The sequence below is a fragment of the Myripristis murdjan genome, chromosome 2, assembly GCF_902150065.1.
Source record: "Myripristis murdjan chromosome 2, fMyrMur1.1, whole genome shotgun sequence".
Classification (NCBI taxonomy): domain Eukaryota; kingdom Metazoa; phylum Chordata; class Actinopteri; order Holocentriformes; family Holocentridae; genus Myripristis; species Myripristis murdjan.
In genome coordinates this window covers 12,430,524-12,449,636 of record NC_043981.1, presented here as the reverse complement: position 1 = coordinate 12,449,636, position 19,113 = coordinate 12,430,524, and the positions used below count along the sequence as shown (strand labels likewise).

General features: G+C 42.1%; 1 protein-coding gene across 9 annotated transcripts in view; it reads right to left on the bottom strand.

Annotated features, from left to right (window-relative positions):
* The window catches only part of LOC115370245 (peripheral plasma membrane protein CASK-like), a 53,888-nt gene extending 34,775 nt beyond the window's left edge, over positions 1-19,113 (bottom strand). For 4 of the 9 annotated variants that reach the window (XM_030067176.1, XM_030067185.1, XM_030067217.1 and 1 more), the window contains exons 1-5: positions 18,180-19,111; positions 8,794-8,906; positions 3,184-3,289; positions 2,031-2,108; positions 1,715-1,787 (exon numbers count right to left, since the gene is read on the bottom strand). In XM_030067176.1, the coding sequence (XP_029923036.1) occupies positions 1,715-1,787; positions 2,031-2,108; positions 3,184-3,289; positions 8,794-8,906; positions 18,180-18,238 (429 nt within the window). In that variant the 5' untranslated portion in view covers positions 18,239-19,111. Of the gene's footprint in view, positions 1-1,714; positions 1,788-2,030; positions 2,109-3,183; positions 3,290-8,793; positions 8,907-18,179 lie in introns of all 9 variants that reach the window. The other 5 variants (XM_030067200.1, XM_030067209.1, XM_030067244.1 and 2 more) reach the window with 2 other exon arrangements.

Here is a 19,113-nt window from a genome sequence, read left to right as displayed (position 1 = left end):
GCATGGCCTCATACACACCAACACACACAGTCACACTCACACACACACCCAGACCATACAAGGCTGAAATAAGGTAACATATGGGTGTGCTTTGTCACATTTGACTAAACAGTGACTGCCACAATGACAAGAGTCAATGTTTTATATAAAAAAAAAAAAAGTCATTTTTAGTATATTTTCAAATTACCCTAATTGTGTTAAAAATCCACCCATCTGGTGTTAATCATGAAATTTAACACTAAAAGTTATTTGCAACTACTGTATCCCACAGGTTTATCATATTGACAACTGATGAGTGCAAAAGCGCCGTGATTTCATATGCAGCTCACAACCATTTACAACCACAAAAAGTGAGAGACAGCTATTAACTTTGCACTGCACACACAAAAAAAATAGGGCTCTTGATCCTCTCGGGCACTGGGTCACCAAATGGGCCAAGTCAGCCTGAAATAATAGAGCAGGCTGGTGTGTAAATCAAGGACCTGGGTCAGAATCGCTCCATCTGGTCTGGTTGAGCTTGTCCGCCGTGTTAGATGGCTAATCCTGGAGTAATCACCGGTTGATGCTAATCCAACTGTAAGCTCAACTAAAAATCCCTACTGAACCAAGCCAGAGTCTGACATGCATTAAAACCAAACACCAATCATCAGGGTACTGTGGCAGCGCCTGCCAAACTAAGGGTCAGAAAGTGCTAGAAGTCCTTGGAGGGTTTCCAACTGAGCCTCAATAAGCAGAAAAGTGTTGACTGTCACTGATACTTAATTCACTGGAACTTAGTAGAATGAGAGAATGTTTAGGAATGACTATTCTCATAAGCTACAGACAGACAATAAACAAGTGCTTGGAAATAAGCTTTATCAAATGTCAAATTATTATTTGATTGGGGACCAGGGACCTGCAGGGATTTCTGGTGGGTTTCCAAGGGGTCCCCAGCCAATGAGTAATACTTTATTATTTCACTCGATAGAATTTAGTGCAATGAGACAAAGCATGATTTCTTTGAGCACAGGCTGGACGACCCCCTCCCCACCTACAGTCTAGACAGTTATGCAATTATTCACTATTAAACCATAACTCACAGCTTGAGTCTGCTCAGAGGGGCTTCCTCAGGGGAAAAAAACTTATCAAAAAAGGAGGATGGTCTAATTTGAATCTATCTGTGGGCCTCAACAGGAAATGACTCAGGAGCCCTTAAGTTGACTCAGCTTTCACTTGAAAACTGACATTCAAAACTGATTAAAGGTTAAAGTGGCAAGAATTTTCTTATGTCATCAGTATGTATGTCATTGGTGTTTCCAAGATTACTTATCGTACACTGTATGTTTCAGTAAATTAGGTCCATCATCAGCCAGAAAGCTCAGCCCTGATCAGACCAACATTCATTTTCACTACATCTACAATGTCCGGTCATTGGACCCCTTGGGAATTGAGTGGGTTGAGTACTCTGTTGAGAGAGCTGCTCCAAAATATTCTACAGTAGATGTGGACTAGCAAATTTTAAAAATTTGTGATGCAGTATCCATTCTTTACTATTACAGTTACATTACTCACATGGAAATGCAAGCTAACGAAATCAGTTTGTTTGCAGTGCTTGAATTGCCAAATGCCTGACTATAGATGCATAGATGTGGTTTGACAGCACCTATGCTTGGGTTGACAAGTAGCAGCTCTGCCGGTTTCAATGGTGTAATCTGAGACAGGGCAAGAGTCTCACCTTCACATCACGGTGGATCACATTGTTGTCATGACAATACCGAAGCGCCTCCAAAATCTGTCTCATGTAATGGCTGGATGGACAGAAAATGATGTAGGGAGAGAAGGCGTGAGAGAGAGAGAGAGAGAGAGAGAGAGAGAGAGAGAGAGAGAGAGAGAGAGCAGAGACAGACCAGGGGGAGATCATTTAGAGCAGCCACAAAAACATTGTTTATTTCAAGAGTTATTAATATTTCAAATGTTTTGTCCACAGTCTCCAGGCTTTATTGGACTGAAACTGGAGTGAGTTCAACAGAATTTGTTGTGTTTGTGTTTACCTGGCCACTGCTTCGCTGTACACAAACCCAGCATCGGCTCTCTTCACTATCTCAAAACACAGGTCTGCTCCGTCCATACTGAGAGAGAGTGACAGAGAGGGATAGAGAGAGACAGAGAGAGAGAGAAGGGGACATTAGGGGCAATTCAATTTGAAAAATGATATTCTGCTATTATCAAGGATAGACATAGCAAAAGGAAAAAAGACAACAGTTCATAAAAGAACAGATGAACTAGCAACTCTCAAAATAGCATTTAAAAGAGTGCATAAAACGACACCCAGCAGGGGAGCAATTTTATGACCAATTGTCACAGGCATAAACACAGAGGCACTATATTTGCATTGGCATTTTTCAGCTAGTAAAATCCACAGGGAGGCTTTCAGAGAATACAGGACGCGATCTTACAATGCAAAATCCATGCAGAGAATACAAATTAGCCATGCAAGTTGATTAAGAGAATTACATTTACAACAAAGACCTGGGGCACTTGTAGAGAAATGCTCCCTGATTTTCAAATGCCTCCTGTGGATTTTATATTGATCAGCAACACTTTAGATTACAGCTTCCTCTCTTTATTATTACAGTGTAATTATGGAGGCCCAAAAGCTTAAAAAAAAAACCCTACCGAGTGTTTTTTTTTTTTTTTTTGGTTGTTTTTTTTTGCCACTAGTTTGCCAATCATTTGCTTGGCCCTGACTTATAATCTGTGGGTCAGACTGTTTAGTTTGCATACATCTTGAGATAGATATCAATGTAAACAGAGGGGAGACCAGCATCTGAGCTCCCTCTTAATGACTCACGAGTTAGCACACATTATATTTTGTTGCTGTCGAGGCTCCTATTAACACTGTAATTACTGAAATGAGGGAACTGTTAGCGTTAGCGGCAGGGTGTGAAATTAACACCAGCCACCAGCCAACTGCTGGCGCATTCAGACTGTTTGGCTTGTCTCCTCTTCAAGCAGCTTCACATCTATAAAGTCTTCTCTATTCTGATTCATATTTAGCCGCTAATTAGAAACAGCATCTGATATATTTCTGGGATTGACCTGCTGCTGTGGGCGGTGGATAAAAAAGTTATGTTCTGGCCTGGTTAGGACCAGGTCTAGCTAAATTCACAGGGCAGGCAGGTGGCCTCTGCAGCACACACTTACAATTCGAAGACCATGTAGAGCATGCCATCAGAGCTGTAGGTCTCCAGCAGCTCCACGATGTGGGGGTGTTTCAGCATGTGGCAGATACTGGCCTCGCGCTTCAGGTCTGAGATTGACAGACAGAAATGACAGAGGGATATAGTGAGACATTATTCACACCTAACAACAATGTGCAATTCACACCAGGGCGTAATTATAGTTCAGTTTCAGTTAATTCTTGTCCATCAGTGCTTGTTAGTTTTAGCATTCAGTTCTGTCCATAAATGCTCCGATTTAGTTTAGTGTTAACATTTCAGCGGCTGTGCCTGTATGGAATGTGACAGCAGTATTTGTTTTGTGACAGAAAACTGCAGAAGATATTAATTATTGACAATGACACTTGAACCCGTTGTTGATAAAAAAAAAAAAAAAATAGATCCACTAACAGATCAAAAAACTGAAACTGAAAATAATTCACACGTATTTTGAATATGGTTTTTACCTCTATTGACAGAATGTTCCATTCTATCAATACAGCTACTGCGGTACTACAGACTTGCTGATTTGGGGGAAAAGAAATTGATGCACATTTAGAGAGAACAATATGACGTTTCATCTTCATCTCACTCACACACACACCATACTGGGCTGAAATAAGGTGCCATATGGGTGTGGTTATTCACATATGACTAAACAATGAATGCCACAATGACAAGAGTCAATGTTAAATGTCAATTTTAGCATACTTTTCTAGGAAGTTACCAGACACTATCCTAATTATCTTAAAGACCTGCACACCAGGTGTTAAAAGTGAAAATTATTGCTGTAAATAAACTGGAACTGAAAATAATTCACACACATTTCCATTTAATTACAGTTCGTTGAGGAGTCAGTATACTATACACAGTGACATTTTTACCTAATTAAGGACATGTGAACCTTAACTGAGAAACCTGAACCAAAAAAAAGGGAAATGAGTTGTAAATTGTATCCGTTTTGGTGGGGGAAAAAATATCTTAGGTTGATCAATTTCTATAAAATGTAGAATATACATCCTGCAAACAATTTTACAGATTAGATCCTCTACATTTTACAAGGAAGGACTTCTACATGCCCCTAAATTAAGGGTGTGTCATTTTGGAATGATAATCTTCCATTGCAACTACCCATCCCGATATTTTCATCTCAAGTAGCACATGTTCTCTGTTATCACTTTACTAAGTAGCACATTTTTATTTTTGGCACATATGTATTCAACTAAATGTCAGCACTGAGGAGCTAGTGTTAATTTGTCTGTTCCCCATATATTATAATGAGCAGTTTTTAACAGATGTGGTGAAAAGAATGTTTAATCCTTAAAATGCTTTCTTGAAGACAAATTTAGACTAATGATAATGGCGAGAAAAAGGATGGTATATGGAAAGAACTAAATAGCAAGTGAAAATGTAATGTATATCTCACATGTATTTATGTTCATCAACATCCTAATTTTTTCATTATCTCCACATGAACTCACATCACAATACAACCGCAAGCACATTTCGCAGCGGGACTCGCAACACCTGTCTCCTTTGAAGTAGAGTCAAACTCTGCATTGTTTACACCTTTAATTTAATTCTTCTTGGTTTTAAAAGGGATGGGAGGTGGCGTCATGAAAACGCACCTGGGAAAAAACACTGATGTAAACCAAACGCTATTCAGATCAAACCAAATGACCTGTGGGTGAGCAAACTCCCTGAGGTTCATTTGGGAAGTCTAGACAGCGCCTCAGCCAAGATCCTCATTTGTGGTTGGCTGGTGGCTTACTAAATCCTCTCACGTCCCTTGGTTGCGAGTTAAGGAGATGAAAAGCGATCAGGACAAGCACAGCATGCTGCCCAAAGTGCTCTGTTCTGCTCTCCCACCTGGCCTGAAGGTGCCTGCTGTGCTGCAAATACACCACCAGAGGGAGCTGTGAAGCGTTTTTATTTTGAGTTCAAGACACAGGAAGGCTGCTCTTCAAAGCTATTCACAGACAGCAAGGTGGGTTATGACACCCTGGGTAGACAGAGAGACGAGTTAACAATCTGATACCTAACAGAGAGACTTCTCTTGAAAGGTGTAGAGGCAGCAGATGTAACACTACCAGCCACTTATTTTCTACCCCATGTCTCCACTATTTCTCCTCTTGAAAATGCATCATATGGCTCACATCTGGATCATCCATCCCTCTCATTATCACCACATCCACATCTCATCACAAATGCACACACAAGACAGCTCACTCTGACTCAATAAAGAAACAACAAACAAACAAAAAAAAAAACCCGGCTAAAGTGAAAGAAAATACTAAAAAGAGTGGACTGGCTTCCCTCTTTGAAAGAAGAGGAAAATACATAATAACAGACAGAATGACAAACAAGTAGCGAGACGAGCGTTCAGACAGAGACAGACTGCTGAGCCAGGTTGACAGACACAATGAGCTGTTGTTGCACTCCTCTCTCCATAAAAACCTCATTTACACACTCCAGTCCCCATCTGCAAGTCTACTGATCTGCGTGTATGTGTGCTCGTTGTGTCGTGACAGACCAGTATCATTATGCAACACACAGAAACGACGCTGTGTCCCTGCCACAGAGCCTCCATTCTCCTCTTACTTTTCTTTCATTATTTTTCTCCTTTTCTCTTTCTACTCGTCCTCAGCCCGTCTCATCGAGTATCTATTCTTGAACTTAACAATGCTGCCCAGTATCCACACAGCGATGAGGAAACCACTCAGACAGACGGGGGGAACAGGAGAAGACTCAAACAATCTCAGTGAAACCAATACTGCTCACTGAGCCCACTCCAATCGTATTTAGAAATGGAAAAAGGCCTGAATGGGCATACTTGATATGCAAATAATAATTTTACACTTAACATATTTACCTGATAGCTTGCAAGCTGTCTAAAACACATGTTTCATGGGGCCAACATGTTGGAAAGTCTTAAAAATGCATGGTCTTGAATTGGAGTTAGCGTGTCCAAGAACTTAACACTGAGTGGAGGCTTTGGCAGAGCACTGACAATTTACATTTTCATTCTATTATTCCTAATGTGCTTACAATACGCATACATTTAAATGCCAATACCACAAACTGCAATATTCTAATGCTGCCCGAGTGTGCCTGCTATTTAATTATCTCCATCCATCTTAATTTTCTTTTGGAAATGCAATGACTCACTCATTCTGCGACTTTTACTCAAAAATCTCTAACCCTTAATTACGCTATCAATCTTTTGTTCGTCTAAATTGTGCACATATGCATATACAGAACTACAAACGCTTTTGACTCGGCTTGCACCTCAGTCCAGCCGGTAGTTCTGTCATCTTATCCCTTTCACTCTCACATTTGTGCTGACCCAAACTCTTTCTTAATAAGCCGAGGTATGTGGTCTCAGGAAATCACTCTCCAAATCTGGCCGCACTCCAGCTCTCTCTGCCTTGCTGCTTTGAGTGGCCACTTGCTCGTTTCCTCTCGTGTGACTTTTTAAAATGTCAGAAATATGGGTGGAAGAGGAGACTGTATTCTTTGTGCTTACACTGATCCAACTGCAATATATATGCATGGGGCTTTGTTGAAAAAGCATTTTTTTTTTACTTTTTCAGCACAGGACTTCAGAGGAATAGGGAACAACCACAACAAACTTTCGGTGTGAAAATGATCAAAGTTATGCTATCTTCCTGCATTGTGATTAGCTACATTAATACACACACAAACATCCCCTTAACATTCAGGGTAGTCAAGAATTTCATTTCAGAGCCCTAGCTATGTCAGACTTCAAGAAATGAGCCTGTGATATTAAAATATCATCCACAATACAGGAACATACACACATGATATCCTGTTTTGGTCACAAACAGTTCTTGTACTTGTGGAGTGATAATGAAACAGAAACTGATGGTATTTCTGCTATGATACTCTCATATTATTGACAAATGATGCTAATTATAACTAAAAGCAAGAATAACTGTAAAATGAGATTATTCATTAAAAGGATGAAGAAATCATTCGAGTTGCCCCTGGGATCAGTATCATCATAGCTTTTTTCACTTACTGAAACACCAGCAGATTGCAAACATGCATTTATATCTCAGAGTGGATTATTAAACAGCCTATCTTGAATACTTCAAAATTAACCAGGATATGAGCCAGCATCTGGAATGCTATACACATGTAAACATAGCCACTGTTTACATCTTTCCCCACTGGTTGAATTGACTGCATTATGAAAAATCTTTCCACTGCCAAGATTTCTAAAAAGCAACCCCAAGAAACATAACCCAAAAAAAGAATAAAAATAATTTGACCTGTACCTAACACCTGGTAGCTTTACAAAACAAGATGTGTTGAAATTCTTAGCTTTTAACCTCACTTTTCTCCAGGCACTTCACCTTGCTGCACATGAAAACAGTCTGTAGTCTCAACATTTTATATGCACTTCCACTGCAGGAAAAGCACTAGCTGTTATGTATTATTTAGGCTTTGAGCGTCCTTCGTGGGCCGTTTTTTCAAACAAACCTAGCAGAGGGGAGAGTCTTGTCATAAAACATATTGCAGGGAAGCTTAGTGTTAGCATGCGTGGTGCAGCCAACCACAGGGTGAAAACAACACACAGATGAAACTGAGGAAGCCAGCAGCACTGTTTCAACCATTTCTGAGGTAAGACAAAAAAAAATCCAGTGCAATTTGGTAGGTGGTATAATCTTTCAGGTGAGTAAGTTTAGTTTCAGGGTCATGAAAACATATAATGTCAGACATAATTTAGGACTTTAGGCCTTCTGCGTTTGGGAAACACTGGTGTAGAGCTCCTTTTCCTCCCGGTTTCTCTTCCCTTGGTTCATTTCCTCATCTTGCTGTTCTTGGCTGCCAGACTAATCTCTGACCGGGGACTCACAGATGGCACATGGTGAACGCCAAAACCAGCACCAACACACACACACACACACACACACACACATCTATAATCTATGTCTACATCTCTCTCTCTCTCTCTCTCGTGCACACATACAGAACTCAGCATGACACAGCATAAAACCACATGGTGAGACATGCATCAATAGCTTGCATTCACTCACCAACACTAAACATACACCCACACAATCACTATCTCACTCACTCACTCACACACACACACACACACACACACATACACACACACATACACACACACATACACACACACATACACACACACACACATACACACACACACACACACACACACACACACACAAAAAGCACAAAAAAAGAAACACTTACTTTACCTGTCTTTTAGGTGACAGCATGCCACAAACCCATGGAGTGTGTGCACATGTGTTCGAGACTGGGGTAATCAGTGCTTGCAAATTCTTCTAGGCATTTGTTTTGCCTACTGAGTGAGCCAGGAGGGTGGAGTTAGTCACATAGGTGAACAAATGAGCTTCAAAGGGTAAATTTGGCACAGAAATATTTAACCTTGTTGTTTTAAAAGCCCCATGTCTGTGACAGACAGCTCACCTGACATTAAACAACACCTGTAAACCCCACCCAGCTGGTGCATCCAGCAGAGGAAAACTAATCTTAAGAATGATGTGCAGCTCCTGCTGAAGCCAGGGTTGTTGTTGCTTACCTTCTGTGCTGAGGCCAGGGCTGGAGGTGAAGCTGGCCACATCAACAATCTTCACAGCAAACTGCTGGCCTGTGTCCCTGTTGATGCAACGCCTTACCACGCTGAACGGGCCCCTGCAACACACACAGACACACAGGGTTAATCTTACACTGCACACACAGGCTTCTCACGCATGTGCATATTCAAACAGCAAGAGGAGTTGCCTGAGCTTGGGTTAGCATCACAGCCACCTTCCTGGAACACACACACACCAGCCAAGTGCAACAGGCAGAGCTGCAGCTATCCCTGTTTTTGAGGGTTTTCTGGATTCACAGTGGGCAGCTAGCTATGCACTGTAGCCTCCCTGTCTGTGCCAGTGGGAATTACAGAGCAGTGATAGGCAGCACAGCTGTAAAAGCTAAAATAAAAGCCCTGTTATAAGCTCTGAGGTGGAGAGCCCAAGCCTAGAAGAGTGGTTTTTGGGCAAAGTAGGTGGCGGGGTTGGCAAGGTTGTGTTTCCCAATACAACTGCGGTGAGACTGACATCTGGAAGCTTTGAGGCTTGTACTGCAGGCCTGTGTCAGACAAGATGTAAATAATTCTCCATGTTTGATTTAATGGTGGATTAGGTAGGATTTTTATTGTGCCACAGCACAAAATGGCCATAATATATCTGCAAGAGCTTGATAGGGTATTGATCAATACCAGTGTCTCAACAATCGGTTCACAACTGAGATTTGTGGCTTTCAAAAACTCATTTCCTGATCCATATTCTGTTTTGGGGAAAATAAATTGCTTTCAAATGCTCAACGGTGGTGGACAATGCGGCAGGTGAGAGAGTAGCATCACAAAAGGCAAATGACAAGGTCTGGCTGATTTTTATTGTTCCACTTGTTCTGTTGTGAGAATGTGGCATACATTTGTCCGTTACAGGCAAATGTAGGCAGTCATTGTTGCTGCAATTCTCTGGTTGTGCATAGACACTGAAAAAAGTCAAAAATTACCTAATACCACTTGAACCCTCTTGATGAATCAGACTTTTCACATCAGGATAATTTTAATGGTGTCAGAAGTTGCAAATCATAAATTAACACAATTTTTCCCCAGTCACAGTTCCACTTATTTGCTACTCCAAACAGGTGAAAACAAATGCAACAGAACTTGAAAAAACTACTTAACACAGAACACAGCTGTCTGTATACAACCTAGATGTTCCCATGAATATGAAAACACCTTAACAGCCACATTAAACAGCTTATATCTCTCACATGAAGACTCAATGTGGAAACTATATTGACATGTATTCCCTTACAGTTCCATAGATGCACTTGACAATTTTTTCTCATGACCAAACAGCAAGCATGAGATTAAATCAGCAGCAAAGTGGCAGAAAAACACACTAAACACCTACACATTTGCACATTCTTTGTCTGTGTGCCCACAAACAGAGGCTTACACACAAACACACACACACACGAGCACTTCCCTGCCGTTGTACAGCTGTCTCTGCATCTCTCAAGTCCTCAGAGGCAGAACCAATGCTACTGGGGACACAGACACACACACTCGCACACACACACAAACAAAAAATAACACCCATATTGCTCAAGCAAAGTGGTGCCACTGATAGGCCCTCATTTAATTGAATGTGCGAATGACTCAGCTCGCCTGGTAACGTCACAGTCAAATCAAGAGAAAAACAACAAACCAGTTCAAGCAACTGTGCGGGTTTTGGACTTGGGGCGGCGATCAACTTGCTTACACATCCATCTCCCACCGCTGCTATAATGACCGACTCATCCAAGCGAGAACCCAGACAGTATGTGCACGCCCCGGGTACAGACAACCATAAAACACACACCACTGCTCCTCAGGGAGTCCCACAGGGATCCCACTGAGGACTATGTGAAAATCAACCCCGGTGACCTTTGCCCTCTGGGGTTGATGTCCTGCAGCAGCTGCGTTTGCCGTTAAAAAACAGTGTGTGGGAAAGGTGGGGTGGCGTGGAGAAGGTGGGGGTGGTGCCACCTTGTTCACATCTAATCATTTTCGATCTGCATTTGACAAAGGAGGGTTTTGGTCATGAGGCTTGAGAGGCCTCAAATGCTAGAATACAAATGAGGGAGGGGGATGCAGTGAGGGTGAGGCCATGTTGTGCCTGGTCTAAGGCATGTCAATGAAACTCTCATTACCTCCATTAAAACAATGAGGTTGGGTTGGTGCGAACCTGCCAGATTTTAAGCATCAAGCCCATTTGTAATCTTGGATGTCAGTTCAAAGGAGCTGCATTGAAAATCGGTTCACGCAGTGGGGGACGTTTCTATCAGAGTTTTGTTTTTGCGAGGGAGTGAGGCCTGGTAGTCTGTATTATTTATTAAACTGAACTGCTATTCATCTCATCATCTATAATAAAAAATAAATAAAATGACCACCCAGCCATGTAGCTATCACATATGCATTGTAAGTGGGTGAGTGTGTCTCTGGGGAGGGGGAGGGGGTGGAGAAGCTGCATGCTGTAGTGACATCATCACAGCTGTGCTGAGTGGGCTCATATAAAACACCCACACACAGCTCACATCCGACAGCGGCAGTCATCAAACATTAGTCCTAAGTGGCAGTCTTCACAGATCGCCTCTTGGTTCATTTGTAGTCTCTGCTCCAAGTAAAACAAAGACTAGCCTAGATAGATATTAGGTTCTGTGAACATCCATGTTAACATCCATCCATGCTATCTGCCCAAATCCATTTTTATTTTCAGGGCCAGGACACATCTACTCTCCTAAGAGCAACATTTCACTCATAGGTGGAACATTTTCACTCTTTAGTAAATTCACCTCCATAGGAGCAGTCACAGTACAGTGCTGGATGCCGCAGGGATTCTCTATTACCACAAACATCCAGGCCTGTTTTATAAGCTTTCACCACAAATATTTCAAACACGAGTGGTAATTTATCCTTTTGCAATGTATGACCCTGATCACAGAGGGAAATGGCACTACCTAGGTTTAGTTTGTACAGCTGAGGAGTGAGCTGGCATTGAACTGAATCAGTTTATTTGTGGGGTAAATATATCGGCTGGTCCATTTTTAATCTTAATTTGTAGAGGACAATGCACATTAGTAATATGACTACAGAGTTAAAAAAAAAACAAAAAAAAAAAACGAGTGAGTGGGGATGGCTATGGATTACCAGAAATGTCAATAATGAAATTCCAAAGACGTGTGCTTGGAAAACCAACAATAATAATATTAGCATTCCAGAAAAGTAAAAATATTGAATTCAACACAAATGCTGTTTGGTTTGCCCTATCACCGAAGCTGCCCTCAAGTGTGAAACTGTTAATTAAATAAGTTCAACTAAGTTTAGTGCTGCTCAGCTAGAGTCTGTGCATGTCTGGGAGACAATACGTCAATCCAAAGTACTTCCTTATGCAAATTGGGGAAACAAGGCTTTGAATATTCTAAGTGAAATTAGTATTCAGACTGCTGACTAAATTCACAGTAAAGACGCCCTAAGGATGTTCTCAAGCTTTTGGCATTAAATCCTTTTTTGCTCGATAAGCCAGAAGAGGATCCAGTTTTGTTTAAAACCCCCTGAAGAGTCTGGCCTTGTTGGATGTGAGGTCCCATTCAGACCTGTGTAGTCTGAGAGAGGAAATCAATTAGCCCAGATCTTCAAGAAGCTTTAACCTTACACCAGCCATTCAAAACTATTGATCTGCTGTGTGCGGGCAACTTAGGAGCATGTACATGTGAGGAAGGTTGAATGGAAAGACAGGAAATAGTCTTGCAGTCAAACATGAAAGATGACTAATATAGCGGAAATCATTCCAGATTGGGAACGTGCAGGAACCTCATGTCAGACAAACACAAAGACATGAGAAAAAATTAAACAAAACAGACAATTTCACTCCATACTGTGTGATATCCATGCCTCAGAGCTTACCACTACTGTAACATGAGACCCCAGCAAAACGCTGAAAAATGAAGCACTTTTCTTAGTACTGGCGAAAAGCCATTTGAGGACACGAAATTGACAGCATATTTATTAATATCTTCCTCTGGAAAGCAGATGGGAAGGTGCCATATGTAATAATGTGATACTTTATTGATCCCAGTAGGGAACTTTATCTCTTCACTTCCTCTTCTCCAAAGGGAGGTCAGAGGTCAGGCTCGGCTACGGAGCGGCAGCCAAAGAGCTGGCAGGCATTCAGCGTCTTGCTCAATGACACTTCAGCAAGATGGACGTTTGAACCCTGGGTCTTCTCGATGAGGGACAGTCTCTCCAACTGTTAGGCCATCCTGCCTCCAAATGTGCTGAGACTGGCAATCTACTGTGATGATAAAGGCTGTAAATTTTTGGCTGTAAATTCTGATTAATTTAATTCTAGATGTATTTTACATGCAGTGTGTTATTCATGTACAGATATACATTTAACGATCATGATTTTCATCATTTTGGGTAGAAACAAACAAAAAAATGTGAATTTCCTGAATAATCCAAGGAGTTTGTTACTTGCCAAGGTGTCGTCTGTACACAAGAGGCCACTGCCTTTGATTCACGGGTAGCATATGCTGGCATCTGCCCAAAAGGGTTCATAATTTATATGTGGGGTCCCCTCTGGTGTGTGATCGACTGTCAACTTGTCAATCAAAGCTCTGCTCTGAAGACCGGCATTAGATTCAGTAAAACATGGTCACATGAAATCAGTTTTTCTGTGAAAATTATGTTGTTGTTTTTTTTTTTAAGTGAATTATTAAAATTTACCTTTGAAGGTGATTGTCAACAGTTCGACCTGAATTTAAAGTCAGCAACACAGGTCATTAAAGAGACATACTTTTCACAATTATCGATTTAACAAAATGTATCAAAGAACGTTACAAAATTGAAGTTGACAATATCAGTTGTTCTGCTTGGAAAAGCGCTGTTTAGGCAGCATTCTGCAAAATAAATAAGCTCATGTGGAAATGCACTTTTAACAGCAATGAATGACAGTGATGACTTTCATTCATCGCCTGTGGCCAATTCTACATTGGAAATAGACACTTAAACACTCTCTTCACTGGCGTATTTCTGACAATCTGCCTCTATGATGAGAATTAGATCAGGCTAAATGAGTCAGAAAAAAAGATACTATCTAAACTTTCCTAAATAAATCTGATTTATTTCATTTGCTGGTTGAAATAAGATCCTCTCGTGAGGGACAACTATTCCCTTGGTTTAACTTGAGAGCAAACTCTACTGGCGGATAAGCAATTTGAACTGCTTGAAGCAAAACAAGAGTTTTGTGTGAGCTCTCAGCCTCTCCAGTAACAAAGTTGTATGCTTTAGCTTACATCTGTTTGGGGAGAAACTATGATTAGGTCTTGACAAAAACTGCAAAGAGATCAATGATAGTTTAAGAATTAATTGTCACCCAGGCAATTTAATTATCCAGCCCAGAATGAGCCAGAGGACTGATCACTTCACTGGTTTAGAGTGAGCAGCACATCCCAATATCCTTCTTGGCTCTAATGAGCACCCCAGAGCTGGAATAAAGAGCAATGTGGCTCCAGTGGCGCTTCTCCACAACACAAGTCCTATTCAGACAGAATCATTAGACAAAAATGGATTCAATTACCCCAGCGCTTTGCCAACCCTTCAACTAAAGCTAAAATGACAAAAATAGGCCTGTGGTTATTGCATTTTTGTTGATCATGTATTTGCTATGTAAACTACAGACAAAAAGCACATAACGAACCAGGTCTGTAAATCTGCTCAACGGCTAGTGTCGTCTTTCAGTGGAGCCAACTCTCCCAGACGTGGAAATGACACCTGACCCGTCTGATCTTTTGTTGAAATAAGGTTAGTGCAACCACAGGAGACTTGACTGACCATTTGTGTGCAAAAGCTGACAAAAACATACGGAGATAGCCTATGTCCACCACTTTCTGCCTCTTTTTAGATAGCAATTCTACACAAATAGATTCAAGCTTTGCTGCCATACTAGTGAAAACCTACTGAATATTGAAAAGCAAGGACCCTCATTTGGTAAAAATTCAAATATTTTTGACTGCTAGCACTTTGACTGAGTTCTAAGACCACAGAGCACTGTCAGGAATGCAGCTCAGCGGTCTTTCCTTCGAAAATAATGAGAACAAGAAGTCATTGCTGTAACAAGAAGATCTCAGTGGACAAGAAGCCTATGCCTGTGATATTACTTTAACTAAATCTAAACTGGCTAGGTACTGACAGCACTTTCATGGACAGCATTTTTCATGTTACCCTTAAAAAAACAAGAGCTATGCATACGTCAAAACTAGTTATACGCAATGTGCAAAGCTAATCAAGCCACTGACAAGTAAACAGATCAAAGCAACTCTTGTCAATACACTGGGCCCCATCTCAGACATTGAAAAAACAAAAAAATTGCCCATCCACTTGCTGACTGTCTTGCAACTAGAATCACTCTGACCGTGCCTCTCTTTATAATCCAAGATGAGAAGAAACAATTACTTAACACTGATGGCATCCCCACTCCTCCAAATCCCACCCAGCCTAGCCACTCCTCTCTGAGACAAGCTGATCAGGGACTACAATACTCTGGATAACAATAGACGGCTGAAAAGGGGAGGGGCAGATAATTGGTTTTACGTACATTTGTTCAAGGAGCTAAGGTTGAAGGTCAGTGACTGACGTGTCCATGCAAAAGCACCAAGATCATCTAATAATAGTGACAACAGCAGTGACCTACAGCAAGATGTAAGCACGGACAAACTGATTATTATGGATCTGTCAGCTTTACTCATTGTGCTATTTATGTCTATTTCTATTTTTCAATGAGGAGTGCCTATTTATTTGACAGGGCTGACGAAGCATCAATTTCAGTGCCAGATCCATCTTGGCCACCATAAATTTCAAGCTGGTTGAACATTTTTAAGAGACAGACATGTCACAGATTTGTCATCATCCCTTTAGCCAGCAGAATTAAGGAAGCTTGCCTCAATTTCATTAAGAAAAGCAGAGGATGGCAAACCTTTCTAATGAGACCATCGGAGAGGCCGTTATTAAAGCAGGATTGTCAATTGCTTTCAACAGGATGGACAAACTATCAAGCCGCTTTCAATCCATTTTGTCTGGCTGCCCTTGTACACAACGAAATCACGACTGAAAAACTTCTTAGGCTACATGCATGCACAGGAATGGCCACTAACAAGAAAAAGATAACATACAACAGTAAAGTATGGTGGTTTCATGGGGTTCTATCTTGGTTATTTCCTACCGTGGTGCTGAAAGTAAAACCTGAGGTTAAAAACACAATAGGACATGGTACAGTGCTGCAGTCAATGTCTGCTGGCATTATTTATATCCTTAGCCTCAGGGCCATCCCATTCCCAACTCCACTTGTCTCCATTGATCTTCCTCAGCCTCCCTTCCCCTCCCACCCCAAGGCTGAGGAAAAATGATCCCCCCTTTTTCCTGCAACACATCCCAAGACACCAGGACTCAAAGTACTTTATCCATCGCTTGTAATTTCAGAGAAAGAATTTGCAAGGAAGGGAAGATACTCTGGGCTTTTCCGTGGCATATATTTGGCATTTGTCTTCTTTACTGGAGCCTAGATATGCTCCAGATAAGTTGGGCATTTCATAATACATTTATTCTGTTATGTAATACAGGGTATGCTCTTCTGCTGACCAGTCTGGAAGTTCTCTGTGTAATCATGCCAACAGAGCTGTTAGGTTTGCACTGATCAAAAAAAAAAAAAAAAAATCCTCCTTCAAACAGTCTTGGGTCCAACAGTTTTTTACAAGTAGCTCTCAGCCTTTTTGGCTGCATCGAGAACCAGATGGTTGGCTTTTGCTGGATCCTAAATATTCAGATATTGTCAGGTAAGCTGGCACTTACAGAAGAGACATTTTCAGGTAGCTGTGTATACTCTGGCTCCCACTGGAAGCAGCAAACTCCACCCATCTGACATGTAAGGTGGCTAAAACAAATCATAAATTATGCATTTCAAATATTATTTGACCAACCAATACTTGTCAACTATCTGGGTATATAAACCAAAATGGAGAGACTTTTTCATTCATCACCCGCACTGACCAGTGGATTTAGAACTCTGCTACCTCTTTCTTTTACTAACTAACATATACATTTGAAGATGGATTCACAGTTTCAGGACCAGCTCTGCCCAGTGGCTCCTACAGTACCCAATATTGGGACTCCAGGCAAGACTTACTGGTCCTGCACCAACCATCAATTAGTAACCAGGGCAACCGAAAAGTCTAAGGATAAAGGACAGGGCCTAAGGGCCTGGAGAGTGTGTGCATCTTTCCCTGGAACGAACTTAATGGACCCTCATGGAGGGGGGAGGGGGACTGGCTGGTAGTGGCCCAGTGCTGCTGCTGTGATGGCCCTGCCAACCTGCCTGCCTGACTTCCAGGAGCACAGGGGAGTCATAAGCCTCACATATGTGGGAAGGCAAGGTAAAATAGTTAATGGGAATTTTCACCAAGCGCATTTTGTTTATCATGGGAACCGCGACAGTCTGCACCCAGGTAGACGTTGTAGTTAAGAGTCCCTTATAGAAACGGCAGTGAATGTCTTGTCATTTTTAAATGTGTGTGCCTGTTTTTGAAAAGCCACTGCATAGTTGTATCACAAAAAAATAACTATGCCTGCCTCCACCTACGCTTCTATGGATGGTTTGACCGGCCTGGCCCTGCCGCTCTGTTCCTGTATGCAGATGTGACTGCTGTCAACCAGACGGGGTTGTAAGAGAGAAAATCCCTCCTGGAGGCCATTCTAAACATGCAACCAGATGAGCCCAACATTTCAAACACAAACAACCCTCATTTTACTGTTGTTACACATACATGGGTTTAACGTTATGTCAGCTCTGTCTACATAAGCTGTTGTTTGGAATTAGAATAAGACTCTTTGATCCTCAGGTACAACAAATACCCTGGAATTTGTCATAGTGGGATGGAGATAAAAGAAAACTTGTAGAGCTTTACAGCACACACTGAAGCCTGGTGCAAGGACCTGATATTCCCCCACATTTTCAACCTGTAATCAAAAATGGCTATCACATGCCTCTATCCAGCCTTGCACATTTAAATTCCTGCACAGAGGTCATGATGTCAGGCCAAAAACCTCTGACTCTTAATACATCTTTAAATATTTTGCTATTAATTCCAGTGTAACACCAAAGAGCACGGTGCTTTGAAAGGCTAGCCTCACCTTACTCACTCAAGAGTGAACTTTCCCCTTGAAAAACCTGTGGGCCTGAATTTCAGAGCAGCGTCCAGACAAAAGCACAACCCTTGCAGCTTCGTTTGGGACACAGATGTGAGGATAATAGAAAACACACACACGCATAAATAGCATACAAAGTGAGAAGTGGATGTGTTTTGGATACTTACTTCCCAATCACCTCACACAGCTCGTACACATCCTCGAACAGCACGTCGTCGTCCGCCATGGTCAATAGGTAAACGAGGATGCTCTAGTAAAGATATCCCACCCACACGGGTTTTGATTTGGGTGAAGCCGAAGCCAATGGCAGTGTGTTTCCTCCTTAGTGGACAGGGATGTACTGCCACAAAGCAGGCTCCAGGTATTTTAATCCCCCTCCCCAATGTCAATGACAGGAGAACCAGTGCAGAGTCCAAGCTAGCCGGCTAGCCACATTAGCTGCCTTCCTACGGTTGTCACTTCGCGGCCCCACCTTCGCCTTGGATAACGTTACTCTCCCGGTAGGCTGGCTAGCCAGCTAGCTAGCTAAACAGTAATACAAGACCAGAACCCAGGGCGTGGAGATTTCCTCGCTCGTTTGCCGAAAAACACCCCTCTTTGCATGCCTCGGGGTTGTATCTTGTATCTTCAGGATAACACCTTAATACCGGACTCACTCCGTAGCATCCACCGAGGAGGATGCTCGCCCCACCGTAAGCTAGCAGGGGCTCTTAAAATGGTTGGCTAGCTGGGTTTTAATATCAGCTAGCTGCCGTTGGAAGCAGCCGGTTGTCTTGAACCGTTATTGCGCCGTGCACACCCAATATTATCACAGATGGCTTATCCCCGCCGCTCGGAAAGCGTTCAGGGCTGCAAAGGTGTTTCAGCTTCCCGACCCCCCAGACGAAAGACCTTCACGTTCATCTCGACGACGGTTACTCCATTTCCAGCGCCGCCCGCGTCTCTGGATGTTGGAAATTATTCTCGTATTCCACGCAGCCCACCCCTTGTCCGCCGTTGCTCCAGTTTCTACCGCTACCTCCCGATGCTGCTGGCTGGCTGGCTGCTCCTCCGACTTCCAGAAATGCCAGGCTCCTCCCTCGACGGGCCAGGAAGCTGCTC